Source organism: Blennius ocellaris (assembly GCF_963422515.1).
Source record: "Blennius ocellaris genome assembly, chromosome: 9".
NCBI classification, from domain to species: Eukaryota; Metazoa; Chordata; class Actinopteri; order Blenniiformes; family Blenniidae; genus Blennius; species Blennius ocellaris.
Window position 1 is genome coordinate 9,699,017 of NC_137658.1, and position 23,460 is coordinate 9,722,476.

Below are 23,460 nucleotides of genomic sequence, written 5' to 3' on the forward strand. Positions count from 1 at the left end.
CATATGACGTAATTGAAACCTCCGGCTTCACGTTCGGCTCCGCTCGGCGTCACTCGGCTTCACTCGGCTCGGGAGTGAGTGAAGGCTCCGGAGGAGCAGCAGCTGAGCTGTAAATGGTAAAAGTCCTCACCCACGAAAGCCACAGAGGGCGGGATAATAAGGAGCTCCGCTTGCGGAACAAGAAAGTAGGCAAGGCGAAAGGAAGTCGGAGAGTCGACCGAGCTCGAAAAAGGTGAGGAAACTGGTTTTGCTCGCTGTGTTTACGTGCGTTCATGTCGTGTTGTCGCGGAGCAGCAATGATTATCGACAGCTGTGAGCCTGGACTGGACGTAACAGGCAACTCACTGTTGCTAGCTGGTTCTTTGTGGTTTGTTGCAGCAACGAATCGATGTCTATTAATAGCTCGTGAATCAATATTCAGCATTCTGTCTGGATTGTCCATAACACCAGAGCAGCATTCTGTGTCTGTCATGTCGTTCCCACACAGTCCAGGTCACAGTGATGGTCAGCAGACGAAGAAAACAATCTCTGGAAATACCAAGAAAACAATCTCTGGACATATCTCACGAATGTCTGATGCTTTCACTTTACACACATTAAGCTGCTGCAGAGCTGTGCTGTCTTCACGGGAACCTCCATTTATTGTATTCTATTCTATATGTCAAGTTATATCCATCCTGATACTTGGCTCAGTTCATGTTTTTGATATAAAATGAAATGTACTATTTTGATTTGGTCATTTATTTGGTGTGATCTGCTCCAACTGAGTGAAATCAACGAGTTGTCATCAGACCCCTGCAGCTCTTCCATTTGAATGAAGTAAGATGAAGCAGGGAGACATTTAAAACAGGCATCATTATGTGTACACACTCAGCACTGCACAAATTTTACTCAGTGCTGCATGCTTTTTATGTCTCCCGGTTTAAACACCCCCGATCCAAATGAATGGCTCATCCTCAAGCTCTGCAAGAAGCCTGATGATGACTTAATTATCTAAATCAGGTGATGTCGAGGGCAGGGGATCCCTGTCTACTGGGATTGGGCAACAGTGCTGAAGGAATGTTGTGTTCATTCCCAAATAGCTGGAATTCACAATACCTCTGTTGAGCGGATACGTGTAGGAACTTGTCTCTTTTTCAGTAAATAGTTGTGAATTCTTACATAATAACTTTTAATGGCTACTCTAAGCTATGACAGCAAGGGGATTACCTACATTTATGAGTGTAAAAAATAAAATGACAAACGTGACTCTATTGACTGATCAACAAAGAATTGTCTAAAATGTGGATTTCATTTGACCTATAAAGCTGATCTTTGACCTTTTAAAAACTTGTCAAACCACTTGTTTCAGTTGTTTGTTACACGATGTATAATTAACTTTAAGCGTCTACTTTATGCTACTTGAGCAATGGATTTGACCAGAGAAAACCATAGAAATGTTCCATGGGTACATGTCTTGTGTGGAAACAGGCTCTATGGCCACATGATCCACATGAGTTCACAAATGCATGAACTCATCTTGCCTTACAGGACTAATGACAACAAAACTCAAGTAAAAGAAAAAAAAGAAAGAAAGAAGAAAGAATGTGGCACAAACAATATCAATAAGTAAATATTTAAATAGTAGTATTCATTGCCAGTGATTTAAGCCAACTGTCCACGTGTCATTTGCAGAGAAAGGTACCAGCATTCGCCACACCTACCACACACGTTTGGCAGAGAAACCTGCAAATCCTGTCTGAACCTGCCAGAGGTAGCAGGCTGAGTGAGCGCAGACCTGTGCAGTGCAATGGCTCGGTTAACGCTGCATAGAATCCCATCCATCACCACTGCTCCAGTGAGTTGACACTGTCCTGCACCCACACGCTGTCCTTTTGTATACTTATCATTTATTTCCGTTTTGCCTTTTCGGAGGAATGATTCAGAGTGGGTTTTTTTTTTTAACCGTTTGTTAGTGCTGTCCCAAGAACAGCAGCTTCTGAACATGTCCATTTGTGGTTACCATCGGCACATTTGCTTGAGTGACAATGAGGTAGTTTTGTTTTGCACTTGTTGCCTGGGAATGTGAACGCGCCGATCAGCTCGTGGTGCAAATATGCAGCCGATACCGGGCCACCGATGTCAAATTAGCTCTCATTTACATTCATTACAGCACAATCAGTAAGTGACTCACATTGTCTGTTAAATGTGTCATATATTCACAGTAACATCAGCCGCTTTTTTTCTTATCTGCCCTTCTTCTGTCGCTCTATCATGGAAATGTTATGTAAAAGACTTATTTTGGTTATTATCATTGCCTACTTAACCATACACACCCAACTTGCAGGTCTAAGTCTTTCTTTTTTCTTTTGCATACTTTGCATACGCTGATATCTTAACTTGTGTTCTCCCTTTTTCTTCCTCCTCTTCAAACCCTCATTGTTCCTTTCCTGGCTCCGTCCCACTTCTCCTCTTTAATTTCTGGTTGTTGTTTTTTTTTTTTTGCCTTCACTCTGTCTGGACTTGTCAGTTGCGTAACAGGTAATGTTACTGTCTCGAGTTTCTTTCTCTGTAAAGCCTTGATATCCTGCTACTTCTTTCTTTATTTATCCTTTGCCATGTATTCAATTTCTCCTTTATTGCCTTTTTTCATTTCTTCGGACGCATTTATTGTTTATCTGTTAGTGTTGAGCCCGCAGCAGCTTCCATTTCCCTCTTCATACATGTCACTGTTTGTGTCTGCCTCATCACCACTGCACCTTATCTGTGTTGGACCACATTTCACCAGAGGAATTAGGGAAAGCGTTTCACTGCTGTTTGCGTGCACACTTGGAAAACAGGGTTTTCTTTCAGATGATGTATTACTAGTAATACTTTAAAGCAAAAGGCAGCAGCAGGGTAGTGTGCGGCCTGTGAGGAAGCCTTGAGGTTTACAAAGGTAACATTCAACTATAATCATGAAAAGGAGGAGATAAGGCAGTACGATTTCTCTAAAATCTGAATTTCACACACAGTCACCCACACAGTCTGCCTGTTTTTCTTTTCTCTATGTGACGTGACATTCCTATGATTTATTTTACTTTGAAAGGATGAAAGCTTCCAGAGAAGAGGGATCCTCCAGAAAAGGTGCATACAGACATTGGATCTTCATTTAATTCACTCCGACGAAGAAGCGGGTCGCATGATGAGGCCGGTGCAACGTCACTAACCCCGACTGTTTTCCAGGGAGAGCTTCGCCCTCGTGAAGGGCGCCGTTCTCCTGCTGGAAGAAGGCGAGAACGTGGGCCTTCACGAAGAGACGTCTCCCACGGCCGTGTCGCCAGTGAAGCATGTGTCAGACGTGCGACACGGACACGTCCACGCCATGGTGGAACAGCTCAGACCAGAGGACACTATAAAGCTGGTAAGGTCTCATGTCCAAAATAATACTACTATCTCCAGCCAATTTCAAAGAGCTTCCTAGAATATTCCTGCTTGATGCTACATTAGTTGAAACAATCCTTTCGCATTGACACAGTTACAAATTTGGAGGAATTTGGGACAAAGAGATGAGACGGAGCTATTCTGAGAGTTGAAGTGTTTTGTTTTTAGTCATCAATCTTCCCTCCCGCTTGATCCAACGTGCAGGATGGTGTCGCCAATCCCAGCTATATGTAAAGGTGTAGTGACAAATACCGCCAATCAGGCACTCGCGCACACTTACATGAGCAATTTAAAGTTACCAATTAAATGCAAACTTTTTTGATTGTGGCAAAACACCAATGCACGTAGAGCGGGATTTAGTCTCTGTAATGCCTGAATACTCACCACTACGCTACCGTGCAGCGAGGTGTTGGACTCATTGAGACAATTAAATATGGCTGGTGCAACACGTATAAAACGCACATTTGAGAGATGCTCGGATAACAAATGAGTGATGCACATTCAGAGCATTTCTCTCTTTCTTTCCTTTTTATTTTGAAACTTGGTCTTACAAGTGTCATGTCAGTGTCCCACTCCCTCGGTCCGCTCACTGCCCTCTTCCTCTGCCCCCCCCCCATCGGTGCAGGCCGTGCAGCTGGAATCGGTCAGCTCGGTTCGGGTCCGGTATCTGATCGTCGTCTCCACACTGAACAACAAGCAGGAGAGCATCCTGCTGGGCATGGATTTCCCCAGCTCAGACAGGTGTGTAACCAAGATGGCGGTGTAGAGTTCCACAGAGACTCCCCCCGGGTTCGATTTCCACCTTCGGCCTTTGACAAGAGAACGCTCCTTCATTGTCTCCGTGTGTCCTCCTCCCCTTGTCACAGCGATCAGTGCACCATCGGCCTGGTCCTGCCAATATGGAGCGACACTCAAGTATATCTGGACGGAGATGGGTGAGGACGACCTTTTTCATTCTTTTTGTGTTGTTACGTGATTGAATTTAGAGTGTAAAAACACGAGCGAGGAGCCTGCGAGGCTGCTGCACAGACGGTGCAGTCCCATGTCTGGGACTGCGGCCAGTGATGATGTGAATGAGTAATGCTCTTATTTGTGGAACTGAATCATTCTTCATCAATTACAACCCAGATTCTTACACAAGCATGTAGGTCATGTGTGTGTTTTGTTTAAGAAATATAAGTGAAATCTTTTTCTGAGTGTGCAAAAGTTTCCAAGAAATGAAATCTTGAAAACTTTAGTAGTTTGAGTCTGTAGTTTAAAAGTAGGACCATTTTCAAACGGTTTTGATTTTGTTCACCCTCACATCTTGCTGCTGACAGGATTTAGTTCGCATTCTTATAACCATAACATCAAGACCATCAAAAAAAAATTTTTTTAAACAATCGGAAACCAGAAAAATAGAGCTTTTTCCCATGTTGGAGTTATTATAGTGGACTGAAGGACGTCCTCAGTGTTTAATCACAGACAAGATTCCTCAGCAGGTCATATGTTTTTTAACATGATGTTCTCAGTTCCGTCAAACACACACACCTTAAAGTTGACGTTCTCTTTGGAATATGGACCTTCCTACCTATTTTATTGCAACCAACTCAAAATAAATCCAGGTGTCATGAATATAATTAGTCATGCGACTGTCGACACGGTTGGATTTTGATTTTCTATTCGAACAGTGTAGCGTGGTGCCGACACCCTGCGAGTGCCCTGCTGGGCTTGAACTAATTTGCTGCCGCACGCTGAGCGTCAAACAGGATTCTGTGATCGTCTGGCTTGTCACGCCAGCATGTTCGCCCTCACCAGACTGGATCACACTTCACACTGCGCTCATATCGCCCTCCGTGTATTCACATTTAGTTCTCCACGTTATTCACAAGAACTATCGGCGAAACCACACTGAATAACTTCTCTGTCAGACTGAGATGTTTCCCTGTGGCGCATGTTATCGGTATCATTTCCTTTTTTTTTTTTTTTTTTTTCTTTCTGTCCTCATCAGACCTATTTCTGAGAGTTTATTAAAATGTTTTTTTGCAGCGGTTTCAGCGTCACCTCAGCGGAGGAGACCCGAATCTTTAAACCAGTGTCGATGCAGACGCTGTGGTGAGTAGCATCCAGTAAATCACTCTATGCCACTGGATCTCTTCAATGTGATGCCGTCTTCACCTCTGTCGGCACTTTTCTGAAGTTTGCAGTTTCCGTCAGGGTGACGTTCTTTTCTGTCGCCTTCACTGACGTCAGGTCGGTGCTGCAGGCGCTGCACGGGTGCTGCGAGCGTGCGGTCGAGGGCGCCGTCATCCCCGGCTCGGGTCTGGAGTGGGTTCAGCACTACCACCAGCACATCGAGTCCGACCGCTTCTGCCTGAATGAGTGGGAGGTCATGGACGACCTGCAGTCTGTGCGCAGAGACATCGACGGGCAGAGGTGAAGCGTCACTTCGCCAAAGCGGTGCCGCTGAAACCTATTTTTAAAAGACGTTCAGATGGTTGTTAATGTCGAGCTTAAGATTGCTGCTGAAATTATCCCACCGCAGTAGTGAATGACGAGCTACAATATCACCTTCTGAGTTGAGTTTCCAGTTAATGGAGCTTCCGACGTCATATAAATATATTGGTTTATGTCGTTGCAGTGCTGCTGTTGTAGAATTCTAAAGATTTAATAGTGACGTTTCACTTTGTCTTCTTCAAAGCTCATCAGATCGATATTCCAATGAGCGCCTGATCACAGAGCACCTGAGAGAGATCATGAGAACCGAGGACCTGGACAACTTGACCTCGAGAATGGTGAGGAGGAGAGAGAAGGAGAGGAAGTAGAACCGAAATGCCCACACTGTTAAGATGGGGCCATGTTTGTTTGTTTGTTTGTTTGTGGAAACACTGAAATCATCAGAACACGACTGACAGAAATATGAGCTCCCAACATTTGCCATGTCATTTGCTACTGTAGGTGCACACTGCGCTTCAGGCCAGGATCGGGTTTGACGTGAGGCCCTACAAGGAGTACATCGACAACGAAATGATGGTCACCATGGCTCAGATGGACAAGCCCGCCAAGATATTTGATTATCTTTACCTGGTGAGCGACTATTGTGGCTTTACAGGCCGGAGAAAGTGTTTTCACGGCCGTGGTGAGAAGTGTTTTTCTCCAGCTGGTCAGTAAACTCACTGAAGTCAGCGTTCGCCAGGAAGTCTTCATGTCGCTGTAACTTCCCCTTTTTGTGGGAGATGTTGTGTTAAGAGCGATAGTGTTGTGTGAGCGCCTTCCTCCTCCACTCAGTCTGAACCCCTGTTTGGTTTGGTTTTTTTCCCTCTACTTTCAGGGCTCCGAGTGGAACGCGGCAAACTTTGAGGAGCTGCAGAAAAACAAGTCAGTGCTTCAGGCTGTGAAGTCTCCGCAAGTCGACCACATTTTACGTTGCGTCACTCTGCGACACGTTTTACACTGACGTAGGCATTTTGCTTTGCTGAATCGCCAGTTTTACTCACGGCGAGTTTGCGTCTGTTTTCTAGCATCGGCTACATCCTGAATGTGACGAGAGAGATCGACAACTTTTTCCCAGAGTCCTTCACTTACATGAACATCCGGGTGTACGACGTGGAAGCCACGGACCTGCTGCAGCACTGGACGGATACGTACAACTTCATCAACACTGCAAGGTTGAACTCTCCAGTCTAATCGAGACTCCTGAAAGTTTTACACAAGCACACTGAGCCACATGTCGAAATCCGTTTTGATTTGGAAACCAACTTTTCAAACTATAGAATGCTACTCAAGGTGATTCAGAAGTGAATAACAGAAACAATTCAAAGGAAAACCATGTAGTTGTATACATAATCATTTGTACATGTGTGGAGAAACAAACGTACAAATATCCTGGGCAATAGAATTAAAAGTTGAACAAATGAGTGAAATAGTAAACGGTGCATAATCATTACACCTCAAAGACCAAGATATTAGTAATGGTTTTTTTTTAACACACTGAAGTATATATAATAAGTACTATATATTAAGTGTAAAATCCTACAGAAGTAATGGTTAGTATGAAAGTCAAATTCTAAATATCTTTACATGTTCTACAGGCTTGTCGACTCGTTAGCCATGAAACTGCCATCTTTCTTGTCCTTGTGACTCCTCCAGTGGCCTGCAGCTCAGTCAGGAGGTGAAACGTGTGACGCCTCATGATTCTGAACGGTCATTTGTGTTGACCCGGGCCAGGATGCACTCACTTTTTTTTATTATTTTTTTTAAACATACATTTCAAATACGTCATGAGCATCAAGCTAGACACACTTATTTAGTTCCTTGTCTTTGAGTTTCATTTGCATTGATCCAATTCTCGTATTGGTTAAGTGATGAAATTCTTTGCTCGGCTCCAGAGCAGCAGTGTCTCAAACAAAACGCTGTGTTTGCATGAACAAGTTCTACTCCATTATGCAGTAGTTCCTGTGCGAAGTGATGTTGCAGTTAATTTATCTGAGAGAATATTGCCATCTCGAGGCTCTTCATGCTTTTTCTTGATAAAGGGGGACTTTTCAGAACTTTATGCTTGCAGACATCTCAACTCTTTTCTATTTACTACACATTTCATACATTTTGTAAACTGAGTTCTCAGCTGGTAGCCATCTCGCCACAGTAACCAGGTGACTGCAGTGTGCGCTCATCACGCATGGATTAAAGAAATTACAGTTCTCACTGTTTACGTCTTCTGGCGTGACGTTATCAACTGCCAGATTGAGCTGATAGAAGGAACCACATGACATGTGTGGACACATCCTTTATGCCGCAAGCTTAGTGGATGTCATTCAACCGTCTCAGGCGCGTCACTTCTGCTTTATTTCATCCAGCTTCACATGAAAGCGAATGTATGGCTAATATCGTGTTATCTGCAGTTTTCTAATCATATCGGTTACTTGGTCAGTTGAAGTTGTAAAACTGAGCCGTGAAACAAAACAGCTGCTCCACCCGAACCCCCAAAATTCATCTGGTCCAGTTTATATTTGTTCTTGAAAGAAGGAACTGAGAAAAACTCGAAATGTGTCCCATGCTTGCTGCGTTTCCGACCAAGTATTTTTCTGTACTGCAGAAAGAGTGGACAGGGCGTGTTGGTCCACTGTAAGATGGGCGTGTCTCGCTCCTCGTCCACGGTGATCGCCTACGCCATGAAGCAGCTGCGCTGGACACTGGACGTGGCTCTGGCCTTCGTCAGGGACCGCCGGGCCGTCGTCCGTCCCAACGACGGCTTCATGAAGCAGCTGCAGACCTACAACGGCATCCTCACTGCAAGGTCGGGCAGAGTGCCGTGTCCTCCGTGTTGTTTTTTCTCTCCCTGGTTTCATCATACCGACCTCTGATTGGACAAGCTGGTTGAGCTTTGTGTCGTCCGCTTATCCGTCCATCCAGCCAGCAGCGCCACAGCACACTCTGGAGGCGGAAATCAAGAGACCAAAGACAGAAGTCGATACACAAAGAGGTGGGCGGGAGCGACGCAAAGCCAAACGATGGAGAAGATGAAGAAGAGGAGGAGGAGGAGGATGACGAAGAGGAGGAGGATGAGGGGCTTGATGTGGAGGATGAAGATGAAGAGTGCCCCGATGAAAACAGTGATTCAGAAGACGACCACACGGTAGTTGTAATTAATTCCATCAGTATGTATGTAGTCATAATCTAATCCCCCCCCCCCCCCCCCCCCCCATTCTAATCCAACAACCCTTCTGAAACACTTCCAGGTGTTACACAGTCTCGCCCCCAAGTCGGAAACCGGCGAGGAGACCGAGCAGGTCGCGCCAACATCCGGTCCCATCATCACTGTGAATGAACCCGACAAGGTGAACAGACTTCAAGGCTTCTCGCAGAAACGCGCTCAAAGAGTGAATCTGAAGCTTTTGCATTTGTTTGTTTTGTTTTTATTCCAGGTCGCTCCGAGTGTGAATCGCAGTGGCAGGATGAATCTCTTCTCTCTGATGCAGTCCATCAGTGAACTGGACGACGATGACAAAGGGCGCGAACAGGTAAATAAACGTGTTGTTAGCACGAGCAACATGAACTGAAATATTTCAAGAGCTTTTCATTGCCAGAACTTCAGTTTTGAACATTAAATGGACTTGAGTGCTGGGTATTAAATTCTAACAACATTTGATGAAGAGTGCATGATAGAAATCAGTCAGTCTTCACTGTACTCTTACAGTTTTCAGTCTTTTAAAAATGGCGTATTGATGGCAAATGGAAACACAAGTTTGTATATTCAATCTGAATCCTACAAATCGACTGAAAGCAAAAGCAATTATATGAATTTCCAAACTATTCCTGTTCTTTTCAAAGCCGCCGGGCAGTCCGAGGCGATCCCCCCACCAGCGGAGGCGTAGCCAAGCTCGACGGGGTCTCACTCACCAGGGCGCATGTGTGGACGTGTCACCTGAGCCGCGCAGCCTGCAGGACGGCGAGCAAAAGAAACCTTGAATGATCAAAGAGTTGGCGAATGGGGGTGGCGGATTAAACCAATAAAGATAGATTATTTAAAAAAAAAAAAAAATAGCAGGGAAAAGAGCTCTGAGAACATGCCAAGGTTTTTATACTAGGATACTGCAATTTTAATTTATATTTTTCAGGTCTTTCATTACATATGTTGGCTCAAACTCATATCTGATATTTACGTTGATAAGTACCATCCTGCAGTATTGCTGTCCCAGTGAAACCCTGAATATCTGATAGCTGAAGTCATTGCAAGTGTACATCGTCTTTTTTTCTTTTCTTTTTTCTTTAATTTATGTATCTTCCTGACCCGTACATCTGTCCAGGACTCGCTCTCCTCGTCCGTCAACACTCCAGAGATATCTATGCAATAACGGCTCCCTTTCACCTCGCTCGATGAATAAAAGGCTGTGTGCTGCTGTCAAACCGAGGTTAGGCATTATGAAAAGTTTCTCATGTCCTGTGTCACAGCACCGGTCAGAGGAAGATGATTGTTGTACATTTCCAAGCTGTGCATCGTATCAGGGCCAGTTTTATGGCACTCACCCATTTGCCAAACCATGTATTACTATGTGCCAATGATTATATTTAACTATGAAACCATTATGTACTACTGTCACTTTTTTTTTTTTCTTTAAATCCAACACCAGATTTGCATGTGTGCCTTCAACTTGAGAATGAGCGCCGACTCTTGACTGGTGTTTTTATTGCTTCTGCTATGAGGTTATCAGTCTTGTGGACTTTGTCACTCGGTGTGACTGAGACACATGTGAAGTACCAGTGTGCATGTATCCGTTGTACTGTTATACTAGCAACACATTATTGCTGATGACCATTGGTATTTGAGGGCCACGTCAAGTAGAAACATGTTGCATAGTGAGATCAAAGTAAAAAAAAAAAAAAATGTAGGTTGAAATCTAATGATAGATGATCTGGGTGCATGTTTGTTTTTTTCAGCTGATGATCGCGAACTGTTCAGGGTGTCCTTTTGTATTTATGTCACAGAATGAAGAAATTATTTTAGTTTCTGACTCATTAGACGCTGATGTGAAACATTCTTACTTCATGCTGGTATTTTTTTTTCTCTTACAAGTCCAGTGAACCCAAGCTCAAGCTTATTTCATTTAACCTGCATGCTCACCATTTAAAAAAAAAAAAAGTCACATACACTTTATAATCCCATGGCATACTGTTCTCACTGCCTGAGCCAACTTCACACTGAAACAATGATTCCTTACTAAAGCTACGTATTTTTCATTGTTGGATTGTCTTCACCTCACTGTACATTAAACCACACTGAGTGAAAAATAAACGCTGATACTCCAACCTGCCACTTTATTTCTCGATTGAATGAAAACACCAGGGGGGGATAAAAACTTGTGTTCCCAAACGCGTCATCCTCAAGCGACAATAAGGACTTTTATCTGACGACTCTTTCAGATTGTTAATGGCTGCAAGACTGAACAACTTTTTTATCAGGACATGAGATCATTTATACAAGAACAGAATGAGAAAGGTACTGAGGACACTCATACAAAACAAGATAAGATTCAGGTCCCGATATATTTCCTCCTGGGCTCACTGAGGATGACTCCTCCTTCTTTCATTGCTTTCCTGAAGGCCTGAACCTGCAGAGAAGAGAAAAATTAACAAGTGAGTGAGTGAGGTGAAAAAAAAAAAATCCCGACGTTATTTTGTGTCCGACGGCCTCCGTTGGTGTACTCACGCTATCGGAGCGGTACGTCCAGGGAATGGCCCGGTACACCATCCTGGTGATGCCAGCCTGCTGGCAGCGAAGAGCCAGCACCTCGCCCACCGCCTGACACGCGACCACGCAGTTAGTGGAAGCCAGCTCCTTCTTCAACGCCCACTCTTTGGTGGAACAAGTAAGAACGGGGTCGGGAGAAGTGCAGGAGAAGACCTGGGCGGTGACGTGATGCTGGCTGCGAGAAAACAGCAGCCTGAAGAAGAGAGTGAAAAACACAATGAAGAGAGAACACCTGAAGAATGAAGAGTTCAAACAAGAGCTGTTTCTAATGGTTGGATATCAAAAAGACATCAAACTTTACAAAAACAGAGTATTCTACAATGTTCAGCCATGGGCAGACAAAGTGGCTTTGACTGTATAGAAAACATCGTTAAGAAACAATATGACTGCCATTCTGATTGTTTTTATAGGATTATAATGAATATCTAATGGCAATGCAAGTATTTATGTATCTTAATTGATGAACGTTTGACTTTTAGACAAGCTATTTTAGAAACAAGTCCTATTTTTCCTATGGTGCCAGGAAAATAAACTGGTGGAGGCAACATTCCTCTCATTACTTGATTGTGGTGATCTGCTGTACATAAATACCTCCTGCCCGATGCTCTTGTTTGTCACAGGCTGCAAAACTCTAACGTGGCCTCTCATATGCGAGAGTTAACTGATCCTCCCTGATCATGCACAGACTCACAAACCACGGTTTGCATGATGATGCTGTTGCTTGTAATAACACTGGAAGTAGTTTCCCAGGGTGATTTTAGTGGCCGATCATGACACACCGACCTGTGGTAGAACTGCTGGTGGGGCCATGTGGTTTTCCAGCCGCGATCCTTCACCGCCAGAGCCATCTGCTCCAGGTTGCGGGGGTTTCTGTTCTCGAAGGTCGGGTTCACGTCTTCATTTCCATCCGCGCTGGGCTGCGGCTGAGAGGCGATCTGACTCGAGCACCGAGCTGGCACACAAATGTCAGTCAGCACACAAACGGCCGGTTAGTGAGTTGCTAGGGGTCCACAAACAAGAGGGTGTAAATGAAAAGTGAACCGAGCTCACCTGTCTGTTTTGTGGTCACATTTCTCTGGATTTGACCTAAAAACAGCCGCCGCACGCCGCGGCTGAATTCACGCAGAGACATTTCCTCCACAAAACCTCCCAAAGCCAAACCGCAGCCTGCTCACAACTATTCCAATAGTCTGTTATTAGAACAACTCAGTACACTTTAACTCCATAAGCATTTCACCGTGACATGGGCGGCGCCATGTTTGACATTACATTGATTTCCGGTTTTGAAGAAATAGCTCCGGCGGAAACAGACACCGCGCCTTCCGTTCCGTGTACACTAGTTCCGCTATCGTACGCTTTTAATGAACTGAGTCCAACGTGTTTGGTGCTTTTCTGTCTGTTTTAGTAGATTTAACATGTTGGAGCGTTACTCTAAATGGTGCATGTTTGTCATTTTCCATCTTCCCTTACAAATAAATGAAATAAAGATTCAAATCTCATGAAAAGAGCATTTTTCTTAGACATGCGACAGCTATATCTTCAGTCTTTAAACACACAAAATTCCCAAGAAGAGAAACAACATATGTCATGTACTATATTTCAAATTAAACTATTTATTTGACACATTTTAGATATTTTAGCAAATCCCATCGACAAGGGGCACAAAATATCTGCAGGCCTCAGTTGCAATGGATTTCAGTCTCAACTGGGTTTTTATTTTGGTAAAATAAAGAAATTAAATAACAAGGAGTTTGAGGGTTGTTTTTTTTTTTTACAAAATCGCAAAGAACACTTGATATGTCTATATGTATTACTCAAGACCTCAGAGATCATAAGATAAATCACAAACAACTCATCCACCTTAAGGAAGTGAGGCTTTTACCGGAAGTATACATTTGTTTAAAGTCTGTATTTATTATCTAAATGTGTACATTATTGTATACGAACAATTAAATTGAGAGGAAAAGGAGCAGAGAGATCAAATGAAAGGAATTTAGAAGTATTTTCAACTGAAAATAATTGTAATCACAAATATGTTGGTCATTCAACAGCACACAGAAGTTATTGAACAGAAAACTATATGTAATGTTTAAATGACCTAATACCAACTGAACTCTTTAAGGTGCTAAAAAGTAAAACAAGAGAATGATAAACAATTGTTTTAATACATCAACTTGTACGTTTCAGGAGTTTAAAATGTGTTAACTGTAATAAAAATGGATATTGTGCAACATAATGCCTTTTAACCTATGAAGAACAAAGCAAAAGAACTTCAAATGATTGAGGTATTTACAACTCACCTCCATGTGACAGAAATTCGCCGTCTCTGCTGTCCACATTCACGTCACTTACATATTGTATGTTCTGCTGCATGTGTTCATTGTAAATATGCCAGTAATCCAAGTGTTTTATAAGTCTGTTCTTGCCTATTATATGTATACTCCTTCACAGCATATATATATATATATATATATATATATATATATATATATGCACACATTTATATCATTAAAAACATTAAGATACATCATATAACATTGCATTATTTTCATATTGCATTTCCCCCTTACAAATTCATTAGATATTACTACTCAGTAGTGTATGTTATATGTATCTTCATTGCAATATTTCTATTATCTATGCTTCTGCAATAGAACAATTTATCCACACACTACCAATGATCCACCTATAAATGATGGCAAATCTTTTCAGTTATATCTTAATTTTCCTAAAAGCTCCTGTATTCGTGAAAGAATGACAATTGTAAAGTCCCCAAAAAATTATTTGGGATTAGTGAGCAAGTTTGAATTGTCAGTATATGTGAATAATAGAACAGCAGTTTGCCCTGTGATGGACTGTGACATGTTCATGACGCACTCCGCCTCGAAGTCACATGAAATCAGCTACAGCACCTCAATGAAAGGATGGAAAGTTTTTAATTTCCTGTTGTTAAATAGTTTGGGGCATTTCATGAACAAATCCGATCAGACATCATCCATTTATTTGCAAACCTTTCTCACAATATTATAAATTATTCACGAATTCGGGACAGCCAATATATGCAAACCAGAGTATGAGCATAAATTGAAACAAACGTTGAGCATCTGGTCAGTTGTATGTTTTGGTGTGTGTGTGTGTGTGTGTTTTTTTGTATCGACATGCATATAATTTGTGAAACAAGAAATTACTTGTTCAGTGGATGACTTCAAATAATAAAATCCCAACAGGAAAAGTCCTATTTAATTCCAGTTTGCAGTCGATGATTGTTTTGGGGGTTTTTTTAACCGTGTAAATGGGCAGAAGAAAAAAAAAAGCATACAGTAGCATGATGATAGAAAATGAAAAAGGGATCCATTCAAAAAGAAATGCTTACACATAGAATTCCAGTAAGGCACATACAAAATGAATCAATCAATCAATAAATACCTGATGTGTGGCAAGTTTGGAAGACGTGAAAATGAGGGTAAAGTATCTTTGGCTCGTGAAAATCTTTTGTACCGTTCCCTGCTGTCATTTAGTTCGATCTTACAAGCTGAAGTCAAAGATGACACATTCCCTTAAACTGCAGGACAGACCCACAGACTCGTCTATTTTCCCTTTTTTTAAATGGGTGTCGTCAAGATTTATTAATACAATGAAATGCAAATAATCCCCATTACTCGAGCTACTGAATGAACAATTAGAAAGGAGTACATAAAGAGGCATAAAAAATTTGCAAGGGGAATACAAAAGTTTTTTGTTTTTTTTTCTATAACGTAGCCGTGATTCATTATAGATGGACGACCTCCACGGATGCAGAAATAACAGTCAATCATTCATCATGATTATTGTGCAAGTTAATTAAATCATTTCATTGCCTACAGGCAACAAGAATACCATTATTAAGATACAGATACACACGTTAACTAAAGTGTTTGGCAGCCGATCATATAACGGCCGAGGCGTTGATCAGAGAGGAGAAGGAGAAAGGGCTGAACTTGTAGCCTGACCCGCTGTAGAACTTGTTCTGAAACTCCACCCTGTAAGAGAAGCAAGAAAAAACCCAATTTTTTTCAAGAGCTCCTGGCTTCAATCAACCAATTTGTCAATATTTGCTCTCTAACAACGTAATACGGTTCAATTTAAAGCTTTATTGCACACGTCCATGGAGTTGACTGTAAGATATGTTTTAGAATTTAAAACAGAAAAACCAAGACTAAAAAAAAAAGAATCCCTCCACTGCATACGACACGCCAGCAGTTTGCTGATCGTCTGCGTCAGTGACTTCAAGTGACAAAGCTTGCGCAGGGTGCAATGTGCACCGCAATATAAAAGTCATGTGAGGCGCCTGAAGACACGCAGAGGAAAGTTCAGTGTTCCATATAGAGGCTGCCAACTGGAACACACAGCCAGCACAAATCCGAAACAACATCACCTCACCTTAAAATATTACCCATTTAACTAAGTCGCCGATTGTGTTTCTCAGAATATACCATCTTGCCCTTTCCTCTCATCCTCACCAGTGCAGACGGAGCGCGTGCAGGAAAGCCGACAGTCCTTCCATCACCAGCAGGATGGCGACGGTCAGCGTGGCGAAAAAGGCAAAAATGACAAAGAGCATGGCGGCGCCCGCGTAGCCCTGCCACTTCAGAGCAATGCGCATGACCATCACCCACAGCACCTCCGACAGCTCTGTGGGGACGCAGACAAGCACAGATGTTCGGAAGAATGACACACTATGAAGGGGTGCAGTGCGAGTCGGGTTGAAGTCAAGAGAGGGAGTGTGAAGAAGCACTGACGAGCATGGGCCAGACTGAGAGCCCAGAGCCGGAGGTACGACGCCGTGTTGGAAATACATCCCAGGCAGTACTCGATGGTGTGGATGGCTTGGTGCATGAACACATCCGCCGTGTCAAACTCCTGCAAAAATTATGCGTTTACCGCAATATAAAAATCTGTTGGGATTTTTTTGTTTTTTTTTAAAGAGCAGCTCATGAGTGTCGCTCTCACCACCTCCTCCTCCTCCGCAGCCCTTCCTTCCACCTCCCCCTGACGGGAGTTGATGGAGCCTTCGTCGACGACCAGCGGACGCCGGTCGTCCTCAGGAGGCTGCGGAATATCGAAACTCTCGTCAAGGAATCACGACATCGTCGTTCCGAGTGCAACGGCGAATGGACTTACCGCGCGGCGGCGTCTTCTTGTGAAGGTCATGTATTCAAACGTGGGTTTCCCGAACAGCAGGACTGGGACCGAGCACAGAGCCAGCACCACCAGGACTTTCTGCACCACCATCTACACAGGACAAGTTACAGGTGGGACAAGCTCAAACAACTGTTGTTTTGCAAGTCTCATTCACGATTTTCTTTTTTTTTGTATTGGTAAATCAAATTAATTAAGTTACGAGAATCTTAAAACTGGCCTCAATTTTAATCATATTCTCAAGGAGTAATAAAGGAAATCACAAGATAGAAAAAAAAAAATTAACTCCTTGTCTCATCTTGGCTAAAATATGTCAGAAACTCTAATATTATGTTCATGTAGTCAAAACTACACACCTGTCCATGGTAGAGTGGCGGGTTGTCAGCGTTCTCCGTGAAGAGGAACATGTCTATGAAGTGGATTAGTATACTGGGAGCACTTCTGGACTGCGCGGGACTGTAGACGATCCACTTGAAGACCACCATGAACACCAGGTAGCCAAACAGAGCCAACATGAAGAAGAGCTCCGGGATCAGCACGAAGAACACGCTGCTGATCTGACCGAAGTGACTGCGGCGGACAGCGAGGTTGAGGCGGAGGGGAGAATAATACGGTTATGTCACAGATCACAGGCGCGAAGGAAACGCATGCCGTAAAGTGAAGGGGCGTGTCACTTTACCAGTAGTTGAAGAGTGACAAGCAGACGCCAAACGTCATGTGAAAAATACCGATGATGACGGACATCTTCATCTTGTACGAATTCAGGAAGGTCAGCTTGTTGTTGGCCAGGCCCCAGATCTGACAACCACACACACACAAAAAAACGAGCCAATAAAAGTGGATGTCGTCTAGTTAAGTTTGTTGTTGTCTGGAAGAGACTGTGTGTCACGGTCTTACCGGGTCAATGCCAAAAGGATAAGGGCTGGTGAAAACCCCAGGCACAACCGGATTCATAGCTAGGTACTGGTTATCTGCCAGGACTGAGGAGCTGAAAAAAAACAACAAATTAAATATATGAAGGCGTTTGGCGAATAGAGAAAAAAATAAACAATTTCTCGAATAAATGAATACAACGTGCTCACTTCCAATAGTTTTCTTTAAACATGGGTTCGACGCGCCAAGACGAGCTGAAGGTCGTGAGGCCTCGGCTGAAGCACTCGTTGTAAATGGCCCCCGTGTAGATGGAGAAAAGGCCCATCAGCAGGATCAGGTATCTCCCTCCGAACATCATCCTCCAGATCTGCAACACAGGAGGCGGGATGCCGACGTCAGCATGCGAGGTTCGAGGACGAGGCAGACGGACGACACGTACGTCTTAAAGTTTTATTTGTAAACCGTCGGCGGGATTTGACTTCACGCAAAACACAAACGGTGGATGGATATTGTACGAGAGATTTCTCTTATTAAAGGCTACACGGGAATACATTCTATAAAAGATAAAAGCAAGGGACATCAGTAAAAGCATAAAAATACTCAGAACAATTTAAAAAGTTGTACTTTTGTAATGCAGATCACGTTGTTTTGAATGTGAAGGGCATCAATAAAAATGAAAGTTGAAAAAAGGAAACATGGCTGCACAGGCATCGTGTAACTTTTGACGAATCACCGAGAGGCGAACATGAATGACTCCAATAAATCTTAAAACGCACAAAAGCCTATTATTTTCAATTCAATTCATGTGACTGGGATATGGACAGAAATGTTTTCCGACTGAAGACACTCCTAAATAGATTACATGGGGATGATCTTTGTCATGCTGCGCTCAGTAAAATCAAAAACAAGTAGGAAAAAAAAAGATATTTTTCACAGACAACTAAAACTTTCCTACTCTTTCATAGAAAAGATCACATAAAACACGTTCCTCTTGTAGCTGAAGTCCACGTCATGTTTGTAATAGAGAACTCAGGTTTAATCCAGTAGATCCCACCTCATGCAGACATTTTCTCAAGGTTGGAAAACAGTGTCCGTCACGTCTTAATTCCAAACAAGACACTTGAAAAAGTCATTATTATAAAGAATCAAATTAAATAAATTTTTGAGGGACACACAGAAATCATGTTATTGAACTTATTTGGGTACGATTTTCTCCCATTTCATAGTGTTTTCTGTGAGTTCTGTGAGCTGTCCAGGGTGCGCCCTGGCCTCCGCAGAGCGTCGGGTACAATGGCCTCCAGCAACCCGGATCACAGCAGTGGGGGGAAAAAAAAAAAAAAAACTACAACACCCAACTGAATTACCTCATTAGTGTTATTCTTGAATTTGGGGTCCTTCTCCTCCAGGACCATCCAGAGGGCAGCCAGAGCCATGAGTAAACCGTGGCCCACGTCGCCAAACATCACGGCGAAGAGGAAGGGGAACGTGATGATGGTGTACACCGCTGCAGAGCCATCGAGAGAAAACACTTGACAAAGGCACACGAGGCTGGACTGGCATGGATGCGACGGTTTGCACACATCTGGAGAGGAATGACTGTCGCGGCACAGCCACGTACCTGGATTGACTTCTCGGTAGCTGGCCACTCCGTAGGCGTCGACGATGTTCTGGAAACCCGCTGTGAAGGAGTTGATGGGAAACAGGGTGGGTGGAGGGGTGGAGGACGGCAGGCGGTTGTAGAAGGAGTCGACCCCACTGCCGCTCTTCCTCTGAGGATGAAGAAGCAGCGCAAACAAAAATTTATTAATTTTTTTTTCCCTCAGCGTCTAATCTTTTGATCGAAAACTCCTTCACGCGTGCCGCCGGGCCGTCTCACCCCTCCCTCCCTCAGCGCGCTCTGCAGCTCCGGCAGCTTGGCGGTGGGACACCACGCCTCGGCGATCAGACATTTCTCAGTGACCGAAGGGCTGCAGAGATTCAGGACCATCTGGATCGCCTTGCACTTCTGCACTCGCACTTTCCACTGCGGCAGGACGGCGACCGCCTTCACGAGCAGCTGCTGCAGGAAGGTTTCGGTCTGGGTCAACACCTGAGAGACGGCGGGCAGGAAGTGAAAGGACGGGCCAGGGCGTGAGTGACACATTCCAGATGTACTGTAAGATGCACTGCTTCGAAAAACATTACTGCAATCGTTTTAAACCGTCATCAGTCCCGAAAAGAAAGACTGAACTTGTCTTTTAAACAGACAACATAAGTATGGGGGCGTCACCTGGGCCAGAAATTATTTTGTTGTTTGAAGGTAATAAAAATAACTGAGATGAAGACCAAGCTCATTTCTTGCATGTTCTCATTCATGTAAATTAAACTGAGAAGGATTTGAGATGAGAATATATTTGAAACATAAAACGTGTTTGCGTGTCATGTGAGGAAAACCTGAGAAAAACGATATTATGGAAACGTGGCATCCAGTGAAATAAGGGTTGTACTGCAAATGCTGATAATTATGATTGGAACTATCATTGGAGCAGCAGCAAAAAAAAAAGGACACACAAGTCAATGCAAAACCCACCGATTTGATATCCTCGATTCTTCCCTGGAGGCCCTGGAGAATCTCCTCTCGCTCAGTACTGCTCTCAGGGTACGCAAACGTTTGTGTGCGGAAGCTGGAAAAAAATCAAAACAGAGTCAGCTTCAGGAGGTGCGCGTCCATAAATCGAGTTTGAACAGAAACAGCCGGGTTTCCTCACCAGTCGCATATTTTCTTGACCTTCTGTCCGATCTGCTCTCCCCAGTACGAGATGAGAAACACCGTCCACTGCACCATTTCGTCCTACGGCAAGAAAACGTCGAAGCGCCGCGTCACCGCCGAGATTCGACTTGGAATTTTGTCCTCTTCCCAAAACGAGTTCTCACCGTGTCCGGGTGCACGAGTCGGTCCTCCATCTCTCTGAAGTCCACGATGATAAAGCCACGACAGGCCCGCCATAGCAACCGCTCAAACGAGGGGACCTTCCAAGGATGGACCACTCCGGCCACAAAACTGAGCAAGAGGCGCAGAGGAAAAGAGGGTAAATGTAGTAGAAGAAGACGGATTTAAAAAAGAAGCAGGTATTGTTGTGAGTGGGCGTGTACCTGAGGTGGACATCTTGGCGATTGTCAAACAGGCCTTGGTTTTCTAGCACAGGTGGCGGTGCCTTTAAGGACAAAGCCAGAGGAAGAGATTGAGTTTGTCGTCGTTTGTTCCATATAAACTGATGACGGTGGGGGTAAAATTTAGATTATTCACATGCGAGACTGTGAGAGAGTGGGTTTGCGTCAGGACTCCTCGGTATTGACAAAGTTGCGTCAGCTGGGCGCGAAGACTGTCTCTGTTCCTGGACACCTGCGGAGAAACAAACGCGTCAACGCCTGGCGAGACCGAGAGCCTCGGGCCTTCGGCGACGGGGCAGAACCGTTCGACGGGGCGGGCCTGCCGACCTCTTTGAGCTCCCGGGCCAGCCTCTCGCTCTCCTCCTCGATGGTGATGAGCTCGCGGGGCTGAGGGGCCGACGGCGTGGGGCAGGGTGGAGCGAGGGCGCCCCGCAAAGGTGGCGAGAGGGAGCGACTGATCTCCTGCTCCAAAAAAGCTGAAGAAGAAAACGGAGAGAATATTAGAAAAATACATTATAAAAATGCTATGCTTAAGATCCCGTCTTTACCCACGAGGTTCATACTCACTGAAGGTTTTCTCGAGCTCCTCGCATCGTCTGACCTCACTGACAAACTTCCTCTGGAAAGCGTTGACATTCGGGTTCAACTGAAACATCAGGGGACAGAGACACGGTCACGAGGTTACTCGCCATCGTCTGACGGGAAGAAGGGGAGGGGAACTATCGCGTCATCTCGTCGACTCGAAGCAGCACCAGTTCGCGGGACGCGCCGCGAAAAATCCAGCGGCGTTTTCTCGTGTTGCGTCTGAGCGTCTTCTCCGGCTCCTCCGAAGACACACACCGGGGTGAACTGGTGATCGCTTTGTGTTTACCCTGTGAAGTTTGTACCCTGCCCTCCGGCAAAGTGTTCAAACATGACGGAGGCTTCAGTCCCTCCTATATTCCGTGAGTGTGTTCAACCGCATGACGACGACCCAAGTGCAAACCCCCCCCCCCAAAAAACTGGATTTTTTTTTTTTTTTCCACTCACGTCTCTGAATTCCACGAGGCCCAGCTCTCCCAGCTCGCTGACACAGTTGTAGGCCGAGCCGGACTGAAGGAAGAGCTGCACCAGGCACACTTCCTCGCTGCGAAACATGGAGCCCATAGCTACCTGCACAGCGGCGGGGAGAAAACACGTTCAAAGTCAAAAACCACAATCATGGCAATCATCCCACCCGTTTCCCTTTATTCAGTCACTTGATCAGGTGATGTATTCCATGTTTGACTGTAACATTCTGGTTTTGTCAAGAGAGAAAAAAAAAAAAACCAACACTAAAACACAGGTGGTGTCTATTTTCAGTTATGACAAACAAAATGAGACAATCCAGACGTTTAAGAATGGAAACTAAAGAAAAGAGGAAACGTGGAGTTCTGACTGACGATCAGGTGGGATTTCCATTTTTGCACAAGACGCCTGTGTGCCTGTACGACATGAGTAACAATTGAATACGTTCACGCAGCACAACTGTCACAAGTCACACGAATCCTCCAGATTACTGTGGGCGAAAAGCTCTTGACTTTGGTTTCTCTTTAGCGAGCTGTGGTTTGCTCTGCTGCTGTTTTCACACAAACACTAAAGTGGTGCAGACAAACCGCAGCCTCTAGCAAGACAATGAAACTGAACCAACACCTCATGACGAACATGGGAGTTTCCATAACCAGCGCGTTGCAAATTGGCTGATTTCAGTGAGAATCAAATGGCATCCATCTCATTATAAATGATCAGCATTGGGAGATACTAACCGGTATAATTGCACTTTATTCCTATTTGAATACAAATGACATACAAATGATGTCACACTCAGGAACCTTAGAGCTGCATTGTCTTTCTTCCAGTAGAGAAAACAACAGCTTCTCAATGACAGAACAGGGTCATTTCCATGTCCTACTTAAATTGAATCAAGTGCCTGCTATGAATGAAACAATTAAATTAAACTTAAAAACTAAGCTGAGACGGTTATATATATATATTTTTAAAATCTTTAACAGCAGTACTATACACATTTAAATGATATTGGATTAAAAAAAAAACTCTGGAAACAGATTCCAGAAGAAGAAAGCAGGACATTGAAGAGAAAACTGTCTTTTGTTTTAGTGTATGAACGTTGACCTCGACGGACTCACTGGAGCCAGATAAAACGCGGCACCAGACAATCCTAACCCGCCGCTAGAAACACTGAAATAAACGCATTTTTCGCCATAATGTTCGGTGAGGAGGGTGGAGGGGGGATTCCGTGGGAAGGCTAAGCAGAAGCACATGGGTTTGATTTCAGCCTTGACAACAACAACAACAGCGGCGACAGTTTTCGGAGCACAAAGTGGATCTTCACAAACCGCCTCACGTCTCACCTGTCGCGCCGCCTCGTCGCCGTCAGGAGGTCCGGTTCCCTGCTGTCCCGCTGTCCCGCCAGTCCCGGGAACGTAAAACCGGGACAAACCAAACTAGACGTGTTTCGCAGGTACCAAGGCTCAACTTCTCTCTCCGCTTCTCCCCACTTCCCGTTTATCAGAGTCACGTTACTGCAGCCTCACGTGACGGGACGCCGGCTGTTTCCCCGGGCCGCCGCGAGAGGTCGAGATTGGCTCGAT

The 23,460-nt window shown here is 44.3% G+C and overlaps 3 protein-coding genes across 5 annotated transcripts; 1 reads left to right on the forward strand and 2 right to left on the reverse strand.

Moving 5' to 3' along the window:
* Positions 1-124: 124 nt before the first annotated feature.
* On the forward strand, positions 125-11,009 carry LOC308134477 (protein phosphatase Slingshot homolog 3). Of its 3 annotated transcripts, none has more exons than XR_013936767.1 (17): positions 125-232; positions 1,675-1,837; positions 3,068-3,105; positions 3,205-3,382; positions 4,028-4,143; positions 4,269-4,337; positions 5,431-5,496; positions 5,635-5,817; positions 6,083-6,176; positions 6,340-6,468; positions 6,713-6,759; positions 6,903-7,049; positions 8,477-8,677; positions 8,794-9,038; positions 9,120-9,218; positions 9,306-9,401; positions 9,712-9,747. XR_013936767.1 is itself a non-coding variant. In XM_080502230.1 (17 exons), the coding sequence occupies exons 2-17, from the start codon at positions 1,790-1,792 to the stop codon at positions 9,847-9,849; spliced, it is 1,872 nt and encodes a 623-aa protein (XP_080358356.1). In that variant the 5' UTR covers positions 125-232; positions 1,675-1,789; the 3' UTR covers positions 9,850-11,009. The 3 variants fall into 3 exon arrangements, 2 of the variants coding, with proteins under 2 accessions (XP_080358356.1, XP_080358355.1); XM_080502230.1 differs by having other exon boundaries at positions 8,794-9,016; positions 9,712-11,009; XM_080502229.1 differs by having other exon boundaries at positions 8,794-9,019; positions 9,712-10,401.
* A 201-nt stretch (positions 11,010-11,210) lies between these two features.
* mrpl18 (mitochondrial ribosomal protein L18) lies at positions 11,211-12,890 on the reverse strand. The gene is made up of 4 exons (XM_080502231.1): positions 12,680-12,890; positions 12,413-12,581; positions 11,588-11,822; positions 11,211-11,489 (listed from the first exon to the last, which is right to left on the reverse strand). Exons 1-4 carry the CDS (start codon positions 12,759-12,761, stop codon positions 11,412-11,414), a joined length of 564 nt encoding a protein of 187 aa, XP_080358357.1. The 5' UTR covers positions 12,762-12,890; the 3' UTR covers positions 11,211-11,411.
* A 1,658-nt stretch (positions 12,891-14,548) lies between these two features.
* On the reverse strand, positions 14,549-23,357 carry tcirg1b (T cell immune regulator 1, ATPase H+ transporting V0 subunit a3b). Its single transcript, XM_080502638.1, has 21 exons — positions 23,221-23,357; positions 21,860-21,982; positions 21,398-21,476; positions 21,158-21,306; positions 20,967-21,062; positions 20,813-20,874; positions 20,594-20,720; positions 20,428-20,510; positions 20,250-20,343; positions 19,557-19,769; positions 19,299-19,449; positions 19,045-19,184; positions 17,890-18,047; positions 17,705-17,795; positions 17,487-17,605; positions 17,164-17,377; positions 16,790-16,900; positions 16,619-16,717; positions 16,408-16,528; positions 16,129-16,300; positions 14,549-15,648 (listed from the first exon to the last, which is right to left on the reverse strand). Exons 2-21 carry the CDS (start codon positions 21,974-21,976, stop codon positions 15,555-15,557), a joined length of 2,490 nt encoding a protein of 829 aa, XP_080358764.1. The 5' UTR covers positions 21,977-21,982; positions 23,221-23,357; the 3' UTR covers positions 14,549-15,554.
* Between the last annotated feature and the right edge of the window lie 103 nt (positions 23,358-23,460).